The 15584-nt window shown below is 60.7% G+C and overlaps 2 protein-coding genes across 2 annotated transcripts; both read right to left on the reverse strand.

The window, feature by feature from the left end:
* Positions 1 to 831: 831 nt before the first annotated feature.
* On the reverse strand, positions 832 to 9075 carry VOLCADRAFT_96194 (uncharacterized protein; the record flags this gene model as incomplete). Its single annotated transcript, XM_002955291.1, has 10 exons — positions 832 to 933; positions 1240 to 2221; positions 2447 to 3845; positions 4109 to 5482; positions 5796 to 6113; positions 6272 to 6549; positions 6837 to 6917; positions 7475 to 7834; positions 8065 to 8691; positions 9008 to 9075. The coding sequence occupies 10 exons, from the start codon at positions 9073 to 9075 to the stop codon at positions 832 to 834; spliced, it is 5589 nt and encodes a 1862-aa protein (XP_002955337.1).
* A 547-nt stretch (positions 9076 to 9622) lies between these two features.
* mapk8 (mitogen-activated protein kinase 8) lies at positions 9623 to 15567 on the reverse strand. Its single transcript, XM_002955292.1, has 10 exons — positions 15151 to 15567; positions 15001 to 15080; positions 14560 to 14842; positions 13237 to 13361; positions 12680 to 12787; positions 12226 to 12316; positions 11703 to 11831; positions 11000 to 11164; positions 10535 to 10561; positions 9623 to 9996 (listed from the first exon to the last, which is right to left on the reverse strand). The coding sequence occupies exons 1-10, from the start codon at positions 15301 to 15303 to the stop codon at positions 9964 to 9966; spliced, it is 1194 nt and encodes a 397-aa protein (XP_002955338.1). The 5' UTR covers positions 15304 to 15567; the 3' UTR covers positions 9623 to 9963.
* Between the last annotated feature and the right edge of the window lie 17 nt (positions 15568 to 15584).

A 15584-nucleotide genomic window follows, 5' to 3' on the forward strand; every position in this document is an offset into this window, starting at 1 on the left:
GCCAGCCCGGCCCAAACCTCTGCTCGCAAAGCCCTTTCCCTCCCTGCCGCCTACACACATACATACATACATACACACATACATACATACATGCAGGCATGCATGCAGGCCCGGACCCTTCCCTCGCACGTGCGACCCCAATGTTGGAGGACAACCTCGACGGCAAACGTGCTGTGCCCTGCTGCAGCACTGCGTGGGACCTCACAGGGCTTCCTGGGAGACATGGCAATCCGGAAACCCCCAACCCTCAATGCCCCGGACCAACAGTCTTTTATAAATAACCACTCCACGAAACCCGAATACCGTCATGAAGCAGCTCCCGATCATTTTCAAATCACAAGCAAAGGCTTCCGACGCCAGGATAAGCCACCTGCCTTCCCTCCACATGCGCTCTGACGTTTGAACGTAGGAGACACTCGCAAAAACAGACACATACACACACTCCCATACGGCAGGTGCTCATGGCCCACAGCAGGGGGGAGGCGAAGGGGGAAGCAGCTGCCCAGGCTCAACGCCGCGCTTGGTGTGGTGCGACGCCCGGACCCGCAAAACCCTCTCCGTTCCCCCCTGGTTCCACCCAATACCATCTCTCGCTTGCTCACTTGGATGGCCAACAGTGTACGACAGTAGGACAGTGCATGGACACCGCGCAGGCGCGACCCTTCCGGCGCTTTGTGTTCTCAGTGCGATGGACAAAACGCAACGCGCCGTGGATTTTTATCGTGTGGTTGGCTACCCAAGGGGATAGCCACCGGTCGGAGCTAGCTCCCTCTCCTTGCTTTGTACTCAGTAGCCGTTTGAAAGGACGCTACTACTTCGTACACCCTCAACCTACAGCTCGCCGCTGCCGGCCCCGCCGCCGCCACCCCCACCGCCGCCGCTAGGGAAATGGCTTCCGCCGGTGCCGGGGCCCCCAGCGCGGAGCTCAATAAGCTGCACCGAAACCAACACATACACCACAACAATAATATTAAATAGTACGACAAGCACGCCTGCTACTAGCAGTACAATCTCGCAGGCGCCGTATTGGGGCCGCGGCGCCAAGCTGACGTCAAGCCCCGGAACCAAAAGCGAGGGTGGCCTGGACCCAACCGTACCGCCACCATGCTGTAGCTGCTGTAGCTGCTGTTGTTGTTGCTGCTGCTGTAGCTGCTGTTGTTGCTGTTGTTGTTGCTGCTGCTTGCTGCGGAGCTGCTGCTTCTCCAGCTGAGCGATGTCGGCGGGCGTCATCAGCTGCACCAGCGGCTGCCCCGACTCGTCACGGAACGCCATCAGGGCCTCCAGGGAGGGACTGCTACCGCCGCTAGCGCCCCCGCCGCCGCCGACGGCACCCCCGCTAACAGCGCCGATACCAGACGTGGCACCGCTTCCGGAAAGCACCGCGCTGGTGCCGGTGGTCACTGTTCCGCACGAGCCAGGCCGATCCGGACCCTGCTGCTGCACCCTCGATGCACCGCTCGTCGTGTGTCTGAAGGCGGCGGCGGCGGTGGCGGCGGCGGCGGCGGCGGCGGCGCCCCCACCGTTAGTTCCCATCAATACGGTGCGGCTTGGGACGCCGGGGAGGATGGCAAGACCCTGGGCAGCTGCCGCAGCAGCAGCGCCATCGCCGCCACCAATACCACCGCATTGACCGCTGCTGACGCCATTGTCCTGCAGCGCCGTCGTAGCGCCGGAGCGAAGCACACTCTCCATCAGGCCCGCAACGACCGCATCTGTGGACGACAAGCCTTGCCCTGTCAGGCCTCCGCTGTTGATCATATCCGGGGAGTTCGTCGCGCCAGCTGTCGCAGCAACCGCAGCCGCGGCCGCCGCCCTGGCGGACTCGAGCGGGTGGCGGGTGCCTGCGGTGCCGTCAAGGAATAGACCAGATCCGCCGCCGCCGCCGCCGCCAGCGAGGGTAAGCTGCGACGGCAGCACCGTCGGCGGCTGTAGCTCTGATCCCACGGTGCCGTTGCTACTCCCATTAGCAGATGGTACGCCGCCACGCTGACCGCCGCCGTACGCACGACCAGATCCGGGGTTTGCCCCGTTTGTGCTATGTGCAGCGGTGGTGGTGGTGGTGGTCGCAGTTGAGGATGCGCTCGCTGCCGCTGCTGCCGCCACAGCCACAGCGGCAGCGGCGGCGGCCGCCACCTCCGGCGTGGCTTGTCCCAGTGTGGGTTCGCTGAGCCCTTCGACGGCGCCCTGGACATGGACATGGTTCCCCGAGTAATTGGTGTGACTGTGCAGCTGGTGCTTGTGCTTGGGAGGGGAAGTGGGTTGATATGCCCCTGCTGCTGCCACAAGGCGCTGCCGTTGCTGCAGCTGTTGTTGTACTTGTTGTTGCTGTTGTTGTTGCTGCTGCAGCTGTTGTTGTACCTGTTGCTGCTGCTGCCCCGCCTGGGGCGACGGCGGCCTTCCTCCGCCGGAGCTGCTCATGGGTGACGAGGGCGCAGGCCCAACCCACTGCGTCGCGGCCACTGCACCGGCGCCCGCGGCCCCGCCCGCGACAGCGGCGGCGACCCGGCCCTCCATCGACCTGTGCGCCGCCTGTATCCGCAAGGACTCAGCACTGACGTTGCGACGGACGCTGCGGCTCGGAATCCCAGCAGGTCCCAGCACCATACCAACGCCGCCCTGCCCCAGCGGCGGCGGCGGCGGCGGCCCTGCACCACCGCGTCCGTGCGCCGCCATGGCAGTGGCCGCACCGCCGCCGGCGGCCGCCATCGACGCATCTGCGCTTTCCAACGGACTTGAAGAGGAGGGCAGGAACCCCGGACCGCTCGACGGCCCGCCGGCCAAGGCTTGCGTAATCATGTCGTACTGCAACGGCCCATTGCTAAAAAACTCGTCGTACAGGTAGTCTGTAGAGTGGCGACGGAAGCCGGCTCCGGGCACCTCACCGCTAGGCCGGGGGCTGCGGCCTGCAGCCAAGGCAGGAGAGACCGCCGTTCCCATCCCCGTTGGCGCGGCCGCGGCCGCTGCAGCGCCGCCGGCGAGCTGTTGCTGGTTGAGATGCGCTTGCGGATAATGGTGCGGGAGCCCGGTACCGTGGCCATGAGGCAATTGCTGGCCACCGCCGCCGCCGCCGCCAAGAAACTGGTGTGGATTGCCCACGGCAGCGCTATTCGGGACCTCAGGATTGTCCGACAGAAAGTGTGGCAGGAGGGAGGAGGCAGTTCCCCCGGCACCGCGACGCAAACTTACACGGGCGATGGTCCCCGTTGACGATGCCACACCGTTGCTACTGCCAGGCTCCCGCCAACCGCCGCCACGCCCTAGCGCTGCCGCCGTCAGCGCTGTTGTCCCTGCGCCAGCAGGCAAAGTGCCCCAGCCACTGCCGGGGGGAGCGTTCCCGTCAGCGGCGGCGGCGTTACTGGAAACAGAGCGCTTGCCGGAGGCTGGCGGAGGTAGCTGCCGGGATGCGGTAGCTGCGGACCCGACGCTGCCTGTGGTGACGGAGGCGGCGGAGGTGGCCGACCCTGGCAGGGCGCCGCCGATGCCCGGCACGGGCGGCACTATGGCCTTCATCAGCTCCTCCTGGAAAGGACTAAGTGCTGCAGCGAGAGTGAAACGACCCCCGCCGGCGCCACCAGCCCCGGCGGGTGGGGCGGTGATAGGCGGCAGGGGATTGCGCGGCGAAGAGCTGTCGGCGCCTGGCGCGGCCGGGCTGGCGCCCAGACCCGCCGCCGCATCTCTGGCTGGTGTCTGCGAGACCGCGGGAGCGGCGGCCCCGGTGCCGGCCCCGCCAGTTACCCCGCCCCCGCCGCCTCCAGCAACTCCTCCCGGTCCTGCCAACGCCCCGGCCCCCAGGAGGCTGTGTCTGTCGCCCAGGCTGCTCCCCCGCGTGAAGAAAATCATGTTGGCTACAGGGAGGAAGGGAGGGAGGGAGGGAGGGCAACATCATCAGAAGCATGCGGTGAATAGAGTAGTAAAGCAGCAGTCTGTAAGTATTGCATACCGTACTAGTGTCCGTGATTACCGTAACCATTGTAAACATATGTACTGTGCTGGTGTACGTACGTACGTACATACCTCCCACCCAGCCACCCTTCCAAACTCCTCTACCCAGGCAGACCATACCACCTGCCCCCACCGACCTCGCACCCGCACCCGCACCCGCGCACACCTGGACTACCGGTGTTCTTGACATTCGGCTGCATCATGTCGGTATCGGAGGACCGCGCCAGCCCCGCATGGCCCCGTGATGACGGCCCCAACACGCCCGTGTCGTCCCGCGTGAACAGCATCCCACCGGGGTCATCACTGCCCGGTCCGGGGCCTGGCCGCATGGAGAGAAAGCTGCTATTGCTCGCGGGGCCGGCCCCCATGCCGCCCAAATGGCTGGACGCCAGACGGTAGCTGGACCCGCCCGTCTGGTTCACTGCAGCAGCCAGGAAGCCATCCTCGTTGATGGACTGCATACTGCGAATGCCGGCGGCCGCTACGGCGGCGGCGGCGGCGGCGGCGGTTCCGCCGCTCCGGGCGCTGCTTCCCGCGCCGCCGCCTGCGCCAATGGACCCCGGCGAGCCCGCGCTGGCACGAGGGCCGATGCCGCTGTTGCCGCCGGCGGTCGCGCCGGTGGTCATGAGGATGCCGCCGCCGCCGTCGTAGATGCTGGCGCCGCGTGACGGCGGACTGCCCAAGAAGGCGCTGAGCGCGTCCAGCGCACCCATGCCGGACAGCGGCGGCAAGCCTAGGCTCGCCTGTGCCTGATGCGGCTGCAACCCCCCGTGCACCTGGTGCTGCTGATACTGCTGGTATTGCTGCTGCGGGTTGTGATGGTGGTGCTGGTGGTGTTGGTGTTGGTGTTGTTGGTTGTACTGAGCATTGTGGTGGTGCTGTTGCATGAGTGACGGATGCTGGAGTGAGCCCTGTTGGTGCTGGTGCTGGTGCTGTTGGGTCATGTACGAATTATGCTGCAGATGGGGCGGGTGGGGCGGATAGGACTGCTGGGGGTGCAGCAACAGTCCTGAAGGGGTGAGGTTGGCACTGCTGCCTGCGCGGAGCGCGGCGACGATGCCCAATCCAGCGTCAGAGCCGCTCGACGCCAGCTGGTACGGCAGCGGCGCGGCAGCGTTTGCCGCCGTCGCTGCCGCAAGCACTGACGGCGGCAGGTGGTGCATGGGCGACGTTGCATTATTCACCGTCGTCGTCGACGGCAACGCCTGCACCGCCTGCGACGGCGATGGCGATACGAAAGGCAGTTTGGCGGAGGGGTTCAGGAGGTCCTCGTCGGTTAGGGCGTTGATGCGGTTCTGGAGCGCCATCATCTGAGCCGCCAAAAGGTCCTCTGGTGTACGCCGACCATTACGGGAAGAGCCCTCGCCACCGGCATCGCTGCCGGCGACGCAATCGGTGCCGTTGTCATATCCGCCGCCTGCTCCGCCGTTGCCTATGCCTCGGCCTCTGCCGCCGCTGCCTGCAGCGGCTGCGGCGACAGACCCTGCAAGGCCGCCAAAATGTTTCCGCTGCGCCCCACCCACGGCCGCAGGCACCATCTCTGCACGCGCGCACAACCACACAGGCGGGCTCACGAGATATCTATCGTTCATGGACGGACGGACGGAGCGGGGTTCCCGGGAAGGGAGTTTGTAGCCACAGCGAGGAAGCACGTGGCAGGAACGTGTGCCAGGGAAGAACCCCGAGTGTGGCCGAGAGCACTTGCAAAGGGGGCCCCCTTTCTGCTTCTGGTACACTCTTTCCTTCGCAGCAGCTTCACTCGTTCGTGGTTTGTCTTTCCCCCCCTTCCCCCTTAGTTCAAATCCCCCCTCCCTATCCCCCGAGCCCCCTTCCCTCCCCGCGACGAGGCTCACCCGGGCCAGCCGCCCTTTGCGGAGTGATGTGGTGCAGGTTGGGGTTGAAGGACAAGTCCACGGGCATGTTGGAAGAGGACGTGGGCGAGCGCATCATGGAGCCGCGGGGAAGCCGCTCACGACCACCTCCATCGCCATCGCCAATACTCTCGCCGGCGTCGGAAACCCCCTGCCGCTGCTGCTGCTGCTGCTGCCGAGGAGGGGTCTGTTGCGCTTGCCTTCCCTGCTGCTGCTGCTGCAGTTGGTCCGTTTGGTCTCCTGGCTCGGTGTTTTCATGATAGTCATGGCTTTTGCGCGGGGTGGTGGTGGGAGTGGGCCCTGCGTGCCGTTACAGGTGTGGGCGTGGGTCCTAGATGAAACCATAGACCTTATCTTCATGTTGGGCATCTAAAGCAATGAAGTACGAGGAGACTTTACACGTAATCCCCTTGAGGGCCGGAGCCTCCGAGTCCGGAGCCTCCGAGTCCCTCACTCACCCTTTCGCAAGTTGGACTGCTGCCGGCCGCTGTTGGCCGCCTCACTGCCGCCGCCTCTCCCACCACCACCTCCGCTGGAGGCGTTGGCCATGGCTGCTGCCACCGCCGCCATCAGGGCCGTGGGCCCCCGGCTGCCGCCCCCACCCGCGACATTGATGCCGCCGGAGTTGCCATCAAGGCCGGTATGGGTGGACATGGCCACGCCGACAACCGACAGCGCGTTGCCGTCGTTCTCCGCGCCCATGACGTCCCAGTCCGACTCGAACGAGTCACGGGGCCTGCAGCGGCAACCGTCCGGCATGGTGATACGCGTTGCGTGGTCGCGCAAAAACATGAAGTCACATGTGCAGTGACTATCCGGTTAAAAGCGCATGCAGGTGTGGCAGCGGGATTTCCAAAGCCGCCCACGTTTTTATAACATGATATGGAACGAGTTTGGAGGTGTATACTGTGGATTAAACACAAAACTAAGATACGCAACCCCCCTCTCCTAGCCCGTTCCTTCTCCCGGGAAGAGAGGCCCCGTCCCGGCCGCCCTCCCTGAATCCCTCCACACACCACTTACTTGCTGTCGATCGTGCTGAACACCGCACTGCCAGGGCCGCCGCAGGCCATCCCCCCGGGGCCGCTACCGTTCCGAGTCGCCCTGCACTCCAAAGCGAGGGGTGGGGGTTGGGACGCCATGCAAACACCTCAAGCACCTCAAGACTGGACGAGCCAGCAGGGTGAAGGAAACGGGACATGAGGGAAAGGCGGCACCGGATCGAGCGCGCCAGCCCCAGTGCACTGCCCGCCACATGCAACAAGCGAACCACGGCAGGATCCTCTCTCCGAACCCCTCTACACCACACAAATCTGCACTTTGCATGCACACCCCTCCCGGACCCCGCCCTCTTGCATGGATACACTCTATATGGCTTCAAGCTTGGGGATAATTCTCTGCCACCCCTGAGGGGAAACCATTTGGACCTTCAGGGTCACCAACCTGGGGGAGGGAGAGGGAGAGGACACCAGTCGCCCATCGGCCGGCGCGATCCACACACACCCCGGCGCGGCTCATTCATCCCCCCTTACAGGCCACACAGAGGACTGTCCCACCCAATGCTACAACATCAAAGCTCCAGGATGCACACAACTCCTCCCGCCCAGCCCGTCCACCCAAGCACCCTTCCCCCCAGCCCCCTTTTTGAAAGCCTGCCGTACTTGTTCTGCAGGTTGCGCTCCAGGGACACCCTCAGGTGCCTGCCACTGGATTTTTTAAACCGGTTGAACCGCTCCGGATCTGCCTGGCCGCTGGAGCCCACAGAACCGTCAGCACCTCCCCCTGCTCCTCCAGCACCGGGCATCTGCTGGTGGTGTTGGTGATGATGGTGTTGGGGCCCCTGCTCGCATTGTGGCTGGGCGTTGGGGCCCAAGCCTTGGCCCCCCACGTCCATGGTCGTCAACATGTCCGGAGGACGGCAGGCGCTGCCGGCAGTGTCCAGCATGACCCCGGCGGGGGGGGCCTGTTCCGCGGGATCGCCCGCACGAAGCCGCGGCGGAGCCAGGCAAGCAGCCCACCACCTGCAGCGCAAGCCACTGAACAGCTGAGCCACTGCACACGGCAGCGCCGGCGATCCTCAAATCGGCCAACGGCCCGCGGCCAGCGGCCACACCCCGTGCAGAGTAGCAGACCGATCATTCAAAAAGCCCAATGTTATCTGTTAACCCCTTCCCATATAAGGAACGTCCTGTGCAGTACATGAACCGACACAGAGGCCCATACCCAAATCGAATACGGTAACCTATCCCACCTGCCCGCCTTGTCATGTGCGTTGGAGGACTTTTGCCGCCGGGGCAGCACCCTGCTGGGGCGCCCAGCCCCGCCAACACCCACGTCTACGCTCTCCTGCGACCGCTCCTGTTCCGCTGAAGGAGCCGTGCCGCTGCAGCTGGCCACACTGCCAGTGGCACTGGAGCGCTCGCCAATGGCGCCAAACCCGGCGCCGGACACCGGCGCTGGTCCAGGCGGCGGCGTGCCGCTGATGCTGGGGCTGATGGTGCTCTTTGAGGATGGCAGAAGACCTCGGATGCGGGCGAAGCGGCCGCCGCCGCTAGAGCCACGGCCCAGGCTGCGCAGCTTGCCTGTGGCAGCCACCCCACCCGCGGACGGCGAGGTGGCGGTCAGCTCCTTGCTGTTTTGCCTGACATCACCGGAGGTGAGCATGCGGGAGGCCTCCGAGGTGTTCGTTACCACGCTTTCCGAGGTAATGAGGATTTTGTCGGTCGATGGGAGGGGCTGATCCGGTTGCGCCGGTGGTGGGTTTTGCTGCTGATGCGACGGCGGCTCATGGTGTGGTACGAATTTTTGAAGGAAGCGGTTGGGCATTAGTTCCAGCTTGGTGTGTGCTGCAAGGGGAGCCGGCCTCGTACAGCTAGGGCTGCGCGGGGAGGGGCAGGAAGCAGCCGCGGCTGCGGTGCTGGGCTGGCGCTATGTGGCGATGCCGGCAGCCCTTGCTTGCCCCGGAAGCACAGCCGGTTGCAATGCCTTCCCCCAATGCTGGGGTGTAGGCGAGGAAAGCGCTGTAGGTTATGTCGTCAACTTGAGCAGCCTGCCTGCCTAAAGGTGGTCTCCGGCCGTCGCAGGAGACCCTGGGCGCGGGCGCTGCCGCTGCCAGAACAGCGCGGCCTGGCGAGCTCGCTCAGCGAGTACACGTACAGTCAGCTATCCAACGCTCGGTGCTCTTCGCCGCTAACCGGATGGGTGTGCCATCAAGGCGCAGCCCCAACTTCCTCGCTTGACGCTTAATCCCTGGTCTCAACATGGTGAGGCAGGTCCAATCGCGAAATAATCGAGTCCGGGACTTCGTGATGCGCGAAACAGCGCACGAGATATATCGAGGGGAAAGAAGGCTAATCGTCCAGTCAGTATATAAAATCACAACAGCTACGTTTGATTGACTCTGGAAGACGTCCCTTAAGCAAGTCGCAAATCCTCAACAGTAAGAAGCACTCTGATACGAAACTATCTACTGATAGGTTGACGGACCCCAAAAGGCTCTGTTCAATAAAGTTGTAAGTTGCAAATATGCTGTAAGGCCGGTAGAGGTTCAGCGGGAGACTTGACGTAACCTTTTGCCTCGACTCTCCTATGTGTCAGGGGCATATTACAACGTTCAGAGATAACACCACTCATACCTTTCGGGGCTTGATTGTCAAGTCGTCCGTCCAGGTACTAAATCCCCTCGTTTGCAGGGAAAAGTGCCTGTTCCGTTTTTCCGGGCAGCAATGCTACCAGCCGATACATGTGGGACTTCAACTTTGTCTTGAGCTATGTGGAAAATGCATATTTCCTAGAAAAGAGGGCGCCTACGGTCGGCCTGGCCTTACACGAATATGTCACTAGGCCCGCAACGCGTTCCTGTTAATATGTTGATGCCTTTCGGTTGTTAGAGACTATGAGATTAATCGCCTGTTTAGGTAGGCCCATTCCGGCAAAAAAGCTCGGTAGAGTTACATGGGAGAGGGGACATCTACAACGCATAATCCGCAGCCTCAGAACATCTCTCGGTTCCGTTAATACATCTAGAATCACGAATGCATATGTAACCATCAATGGTATCACGTGCGACATGGACCAGTACGAGGCCCCATTTCAACCCAGTTATCCGCCTAAACAATCCATGCTCACTCCTTGTTTCCTGTGAACCTTCTCATGGCACGTTTTCGTGTAGCTCCGTCATGTCCTGCAATAAGGAAAAAGGCGGGGAGTAGTTACCCTGAGCTAAGCTAACCACTTGGGACGTCCTTAAGCTCTTTCCGGAGTCCTTAAGCTCTTTCGTTTCTCAGCTTCAATTTACAGCTCCGACACCCAAGGCTCCATCCCCCAACAACCCAGCCTGCTCACAACGAAGTGGATCTATTGCCGGGCTTGGGATTAGGGAGATGTTCCGTGGTCCACGTTGGGGCCCTGCGATGCTGTCATTCCCGAATCTGCCCCGCCTGCTTTTCGCGTACATCCGCATTGCCCCCTACCGTAGGTGCCGATTTAATGTTGCACCAGAAGCTATAGATGACCCAACTTCCATACACATACATACACACATACACACACGCACACACACGCACGAGGACACGATGTCCATCCTTTTTTGGCATTCAATAAAGACTTGCGCCGCGTCTACTTTTTTCGTGAGCATGAGCCGGTATGCTAACGTACGCAAGCCTGCTGTCCTCGTTAGCATACAAAAGAGTACACGCCGACGCACACGCCCGTCCACTCACCTGCAAAATGACGTCCCGTACGACGTCCTGTGCGCCATCGCCACGGGTTGCATGCCGCCGGCAGGAGGGCAAAAGGCACGTCAGGTAGAGGAGTCGGCTGACAGCTACGCAAAGCCAATCACTCCGAACTTAAAACAGAAGCACAAGAATAATAGGGCGAATACATGCATCAAGGAGAGGGCGCCTGCCAGCGCTTCTAAACGACAACGCCATGTTGACAGCGTCTTGCGAAAGGGAGTAGAGAGCGTCGCAACGTCTGCCGAGATACCATGCGTGGGTAAGTTGAGGCATTACGGAAGCGAGATATCCGGAACGCACGGTTGCTTCCAATCCACCGCCCAATTCCACCCTATTTGGGTGCGTGGACAACGTCAGCTACTAATATGGCGCATCTGCGATACGCAACAACTCAAATTCCTCTCCTTTACAAAGCCAACCCTCCAATGGCACGGTGGTGGCGCTCACCGGCGTCAGGTGGTCGGCGTCGAAGTCGAAGGTGAAGGGTGTTGCGCACACGGGCTCATCCGCTACATCATGCAGGGAGGCCAGGTAGGGGTGCTCCAGCGCCTGCTCCACTGTAATGCGCTTTGTGGGGTCGAACACCAGCATTTTGTCGATTAGGTCCAGGGCCTACGAATGGCGGGAGGGAAGCAAAGAAGGGAGGGGGAGGGAGGGACAGGGGTTGGGACGTTGAAAGTTGCGGCTGCGCTCGGTGTTTTAGAGGAGCGAGGGAGCAGAACACTAAAGCAGCACCTCGTTTTAAGAGGGCCTAACAAAACTTTTGTAGGCAATGGTTTTATGTTGGTTTAATAAACAGAGAACGGAGGAGGGAGATGTGGGAAGTGAGAGGAAATGTGCACGTAACACGCAGAGGCCGCCGCTTGCCTTGCCTTCTGGATTTGACTTCCTTTACATAGATTTATCCTCAAACTCGGGTGGAAATAGCCTAACTTCACAAGACGCGAAGGCAAATATGGAGGGAGGAGATCAGGGAAATGACCCAAAGAATTAACTGGTTGCAGAGACGCCTTATGCCGTATGGGACATGCAGGATGCGACAAAACAGCCGCGTCCGCTTTTACCCCTTCCCTCCGCCCTTCCCTCACCCATCTGTAACCTCTCCTCAAGGGCGGTCCGTCCTCCCACCTACATTCATCCTCCAACACACCTGCTTGTTGGCGTGTGGCCACAACTGCGCAAAGTCTACTCGCACGCTCCGTGGCAGCGACCGGATGTAGCGCTTGGCCTTCTCCGAGGTGATGAAGCCCAGCTCCCCCTCGCTGGGAGAGCCGATGATCTGCCCAGGTGAGGGGAGGGGAGGGGGGGGGCAGGTGCAGGAAAACACGCGGGACAGTGCAGGAAAACACGCGGCGGCAGGCATGCACGGGCCAGCCCATGCTTAGCAATGGGAGTTACAATCCACTACTGCGATGCGGGATGTGCAAAAGACAGCAGTGGTGACCAGAGCTGTGAGGCAGTGCGCCCCATGTAGGATGGGGGCCCCACGGAAAAGCCACTCTTCTACCGGTGGCGATTGCGGGCGACAATGTGCTGACAGGGGCATGAAAAGGCCGCCGCGCAACATGGGCCGAACTTCGGGGCGGTCTTCAGACGAGATTTAGGGAACCACCCAGGCAAAAGGGCAGGTGCAGGTGGCACGTCAGGGCTCCATCCGTCTTGCACTCTTTCACCTTCGTGATGAGGCTCAGCTGGTGCACGTAGTCCTTGCCCGGGAACAGCGGCTTGCGACCCAGCAGCTCAGCAAAGATACAGCCCACGGACCTGGAAGAGAGAGTGGAGAAGGAGAGGTTCATTGAAAGGAGAAGTTGGGAGGTAAAGAGGCGGGGAAACGTGCTAGGGCAGCGGTCTGCGTGCTCGCGCCGACATGATGACCGAGCCCGGGCTAGCCCGGCACGCTGCGAGTTCACCAGGTGAGGCCTCTCCTCGTGCCTCCTACCGACTTCGCTCAACCGCCTCTCGTACTTCCCCTTAACCGCCACCGCCACCGCCACCCACGAACGACACCCAGGCGCTCCAACGCAGCCCCTCCACCCTCCTTGCTTGTCTGATGCACATGATATCCAACCCTCCTGCGGCCCCTCGGCAGCCTCTCCTTCTCCCTGCCTCCACGCACACACCACTCACCATACGTCAATGGCGGTCGTGTATCCCGAACAGCTCAGCAGCAGCTCCGGTGCCCGATACCACCGCGTCACCACGTACTCCGTCATGAACTCCTTCTCGTTGCTCGTGCTGTCAACGGACCAGTAAGTGCATCAGCAGGGAACCAGGGGCATGTTAACAACTCCTGCTGACGTGACGACAAGCAACCCGCCGCTAGGGGGGGAGAGGGAGAGGGAGAGAAATATAAACAAGGGAAACACACATGTCACGCCAGACTAAGGGCAACTGTCGTACTATGTGAGCGCGGATACGCACGCAGCAGGATGGAACGGAAAGCACCTCCCAACCATCTGTCGGCCAGTCGGTCCTCCATTGCTCCTTCCCGCAACTCACTGTCGCTCTATTTTTTCTCCCTCCCTCCCTCTCCCTCCCTCCCTCTCACGCACATGCACACATTCACACGCACACAAAAGCCGCCTCAGCTGGCTCACTCAACCATTACGCCGATGCTCATCCAGGCCCTCCGCCGCACGTGCTCGTCCCACCGCTATTCCGACCGACCCGCCGACCCAGATCACCTGGTCCTGGCCAGCCCAAAGTCGCAGATCTTCAGGTCGCAGTTGGCGTTGACCAGCAGGTTGGAGGGCTTGAGATCGCGATGGAGGATGTTGGCGCTGTGGATGTACTTGAGCCCTCGAAGCAGCTAGAAGGCAAGGGGCCCCCGGGAGGGCATGCAGGTGGCGGGAGAGCACCCACGGGGGACGCGCGGGTAGGCGGGAGCGGACGATGGGAGGGGTGGGGTGGGGTTTGTAAGGGTGGAGAAACAAGAGAAACAGACAGATATATACGGGCGGACGGACGGATGTAAGGGAAGCGACGCAAAACGCGATGTGGAATGAGCCTGACCAGGCCATGGCATGTCCTGGACGTGTAGGGAACCATCAAAGCCGATATATATACTTGCATCATTCCCGTGAGAGGCGGCGGAACGGTTCCGGTACAGTCAGCTGGGTCAGTGGGTGGGTGGCCTAGGTCGCGGCATGGCCGCCTCGCCCCACCAATCATCCATCTCTAGAATTACGAGCCAGTGAAAAAAGTCAGAGCCTGCAAATGCATAGCTCACTCCAGCCGCCGGATGTCCGGCCGTCAGCCACCCCGCGCGTGTGCACCGGCTCCACGCACTACATTTGGAGCATCGTGCTCCCCCATTCGTTCTGTTTTACCACCATTACGCCTTCCAGCTACCGCCGCCACGGAAGCTGACCAGCGCCAACCCAACCCAACCCAACCCAGGAAACACTAGGCACATTTAGGCACATTTGTCTAGGGACACGTGCACCACGTGCATATACGCGTTCATCGCGTACATGGGCGGGCAGCCGCCGTAAGCAGAGTCAACCTGTGACAGACAGTGATCTCAAGGGAAACGCTTACTAGTGTCGGGAACGATGGCACTCGTCGGCTGACATAGCGGTGTGTGTACGGGCCTACGCGATCACAAAAAATCTGTGAATCGAGATCCGCACGCACGCACGCAGAGACACGACAATACACATCTCATGGACACGGTCTGTCATGTTCTTCTCGTCGAGGTTCAATAACTAAAGCACACGTCCGGAAGCATGAAAACCTTACAGCCCGTATCGCAGCAGGTGCTGATGATGCATCCGGCTCCCGGGAAAGTGGCAATGGCAAAATGTATGGAAGCACAATCCTTTTAACCGCGAGTATTAGGAAACGGAGCGGTGTGCATGTGGATGAGCTAATGTGGGCCAACACCACAAGAATATGGAATAGCCACAGCCGTTTTTCTACTGCAGTTGTGTATGTGTGCGTGTGAGGGTGTCGCAAGCTTCCCGGGCCCAGTCCATGCAACCCCCACAGCGTGTTTCCAGCCGGACCTGATATAAGAAATATTGACTGTGGTCGTTTGACAGCTGCTGCGGCGACCGGATGATTTGATGCAAGTCGGTGTCCATCAGCTCGTACACGACATACAAATCCTTGAACGCATCCCGCTGCATTGGAGGGATGATATCCTTGATTTGAACAATGTTTTCATGCTGCAAGTGCTTCAGCAACTTAATTTCCCGCAGCGTGCGCTTGGCGTCGATGACATTGTCGAACGCGTTAGCAATTTTCTTGATCGCGACCTTTTCCTGGGAGTCCAAATTCTTGGCAGAGCTGCACACAGCAAGCGACGGCCGAAAGTGTCATCCGCACGTCAAGAGCGGGGGGTCCGACTGTACATGCAATGCAGGATGCGATTGTTACAGTGGACCCCGAACAATGCAATGCAGCACCCTACGTGGCGGGCCCGTTGGGACATTTCAAGTACCCACCAGACAACCCCATAGGCCCCCTTGCCGATAGGCTTTATCGGCAAATACTTGGCAGGGCATTCAAAGAGGCTGCCGCACACCTGCAAACAAAAAGCTTTCTACTCAGCATGTCGCGAGCACGAAAGCCGACAGCCCAAGCTCGTGACGCACCAGGAACTGGTTGTATTCCCGGTTGTGTGAATCAAACTTTCCAGTTACTTCCACTTGCTCCTGAAGTCCAATCTGAGCCTCCTTCAGGCCCTCCCCATCCTTATGTTCCGCCACTGCCTCTGTTGTAAAGCTAAGGTCATTATGTTCCGCCATTGCCTCTGTTGTAAAGCTAAGGTGACTTCATGAGTTCGAGTCACAAGAAATCGCCAGTGCATGCACAGACTTGGCTTCTTATCGCAGCTTCTCCTTTTTTCCCGCCAGCGTTTTGTAACAGAAACACCGAGTTCTCAAGGCTTTTGAGCACTTTTTGTGCACAAGTTACCCCAAATTGCTTTAAGCGTTGGCCTCCAGCTCTGAAACTCTCACTTGTGGCAAACAGATGGCCCTTTACATGGAACTGATATGGCTACCTGAGAGTCACATCTAAGCTAGCG

This window comes from Volvox carteri, assembly GCF_000143455.1.
Source record: "Volvox carteri f. nagariensis unplaced genomic scaffold VOLCAscaffold_50, whole genome shotgun sequence".
Classification (NCBI taxonomy): Eukaryota; Viridiplantae; Chlorophyta; class Chlorophyceae; order Chlamydomonadales; family Volvocaceae; genus Volvox; species Volvox carteri.

Bases quoted from the DNA above. Each gene is read 5' to 3' on its own strand.
- mapk8 (XM_002955292.1), bottom strand. From the start codon at position 15,303: ATGGCGGAACATAATGACCTTAGCTTTACAACAGAGGCAGTGGCGGAA. The intron at 12,788-13,236 runs GTGATCTGGGTC...GTCCGTTGACAG, and splicing joins TTTGGGCTGGCCAGGACCAG to CACGAGCAACGAGAAGGAGT. The intron at 10,562-10,999 runs GTGAGCGCCACC...GATGGCGCACAG, and splicing joins ACGCCGACCACCTGACGCCG to GACGTCGTACGGGACGTCAT.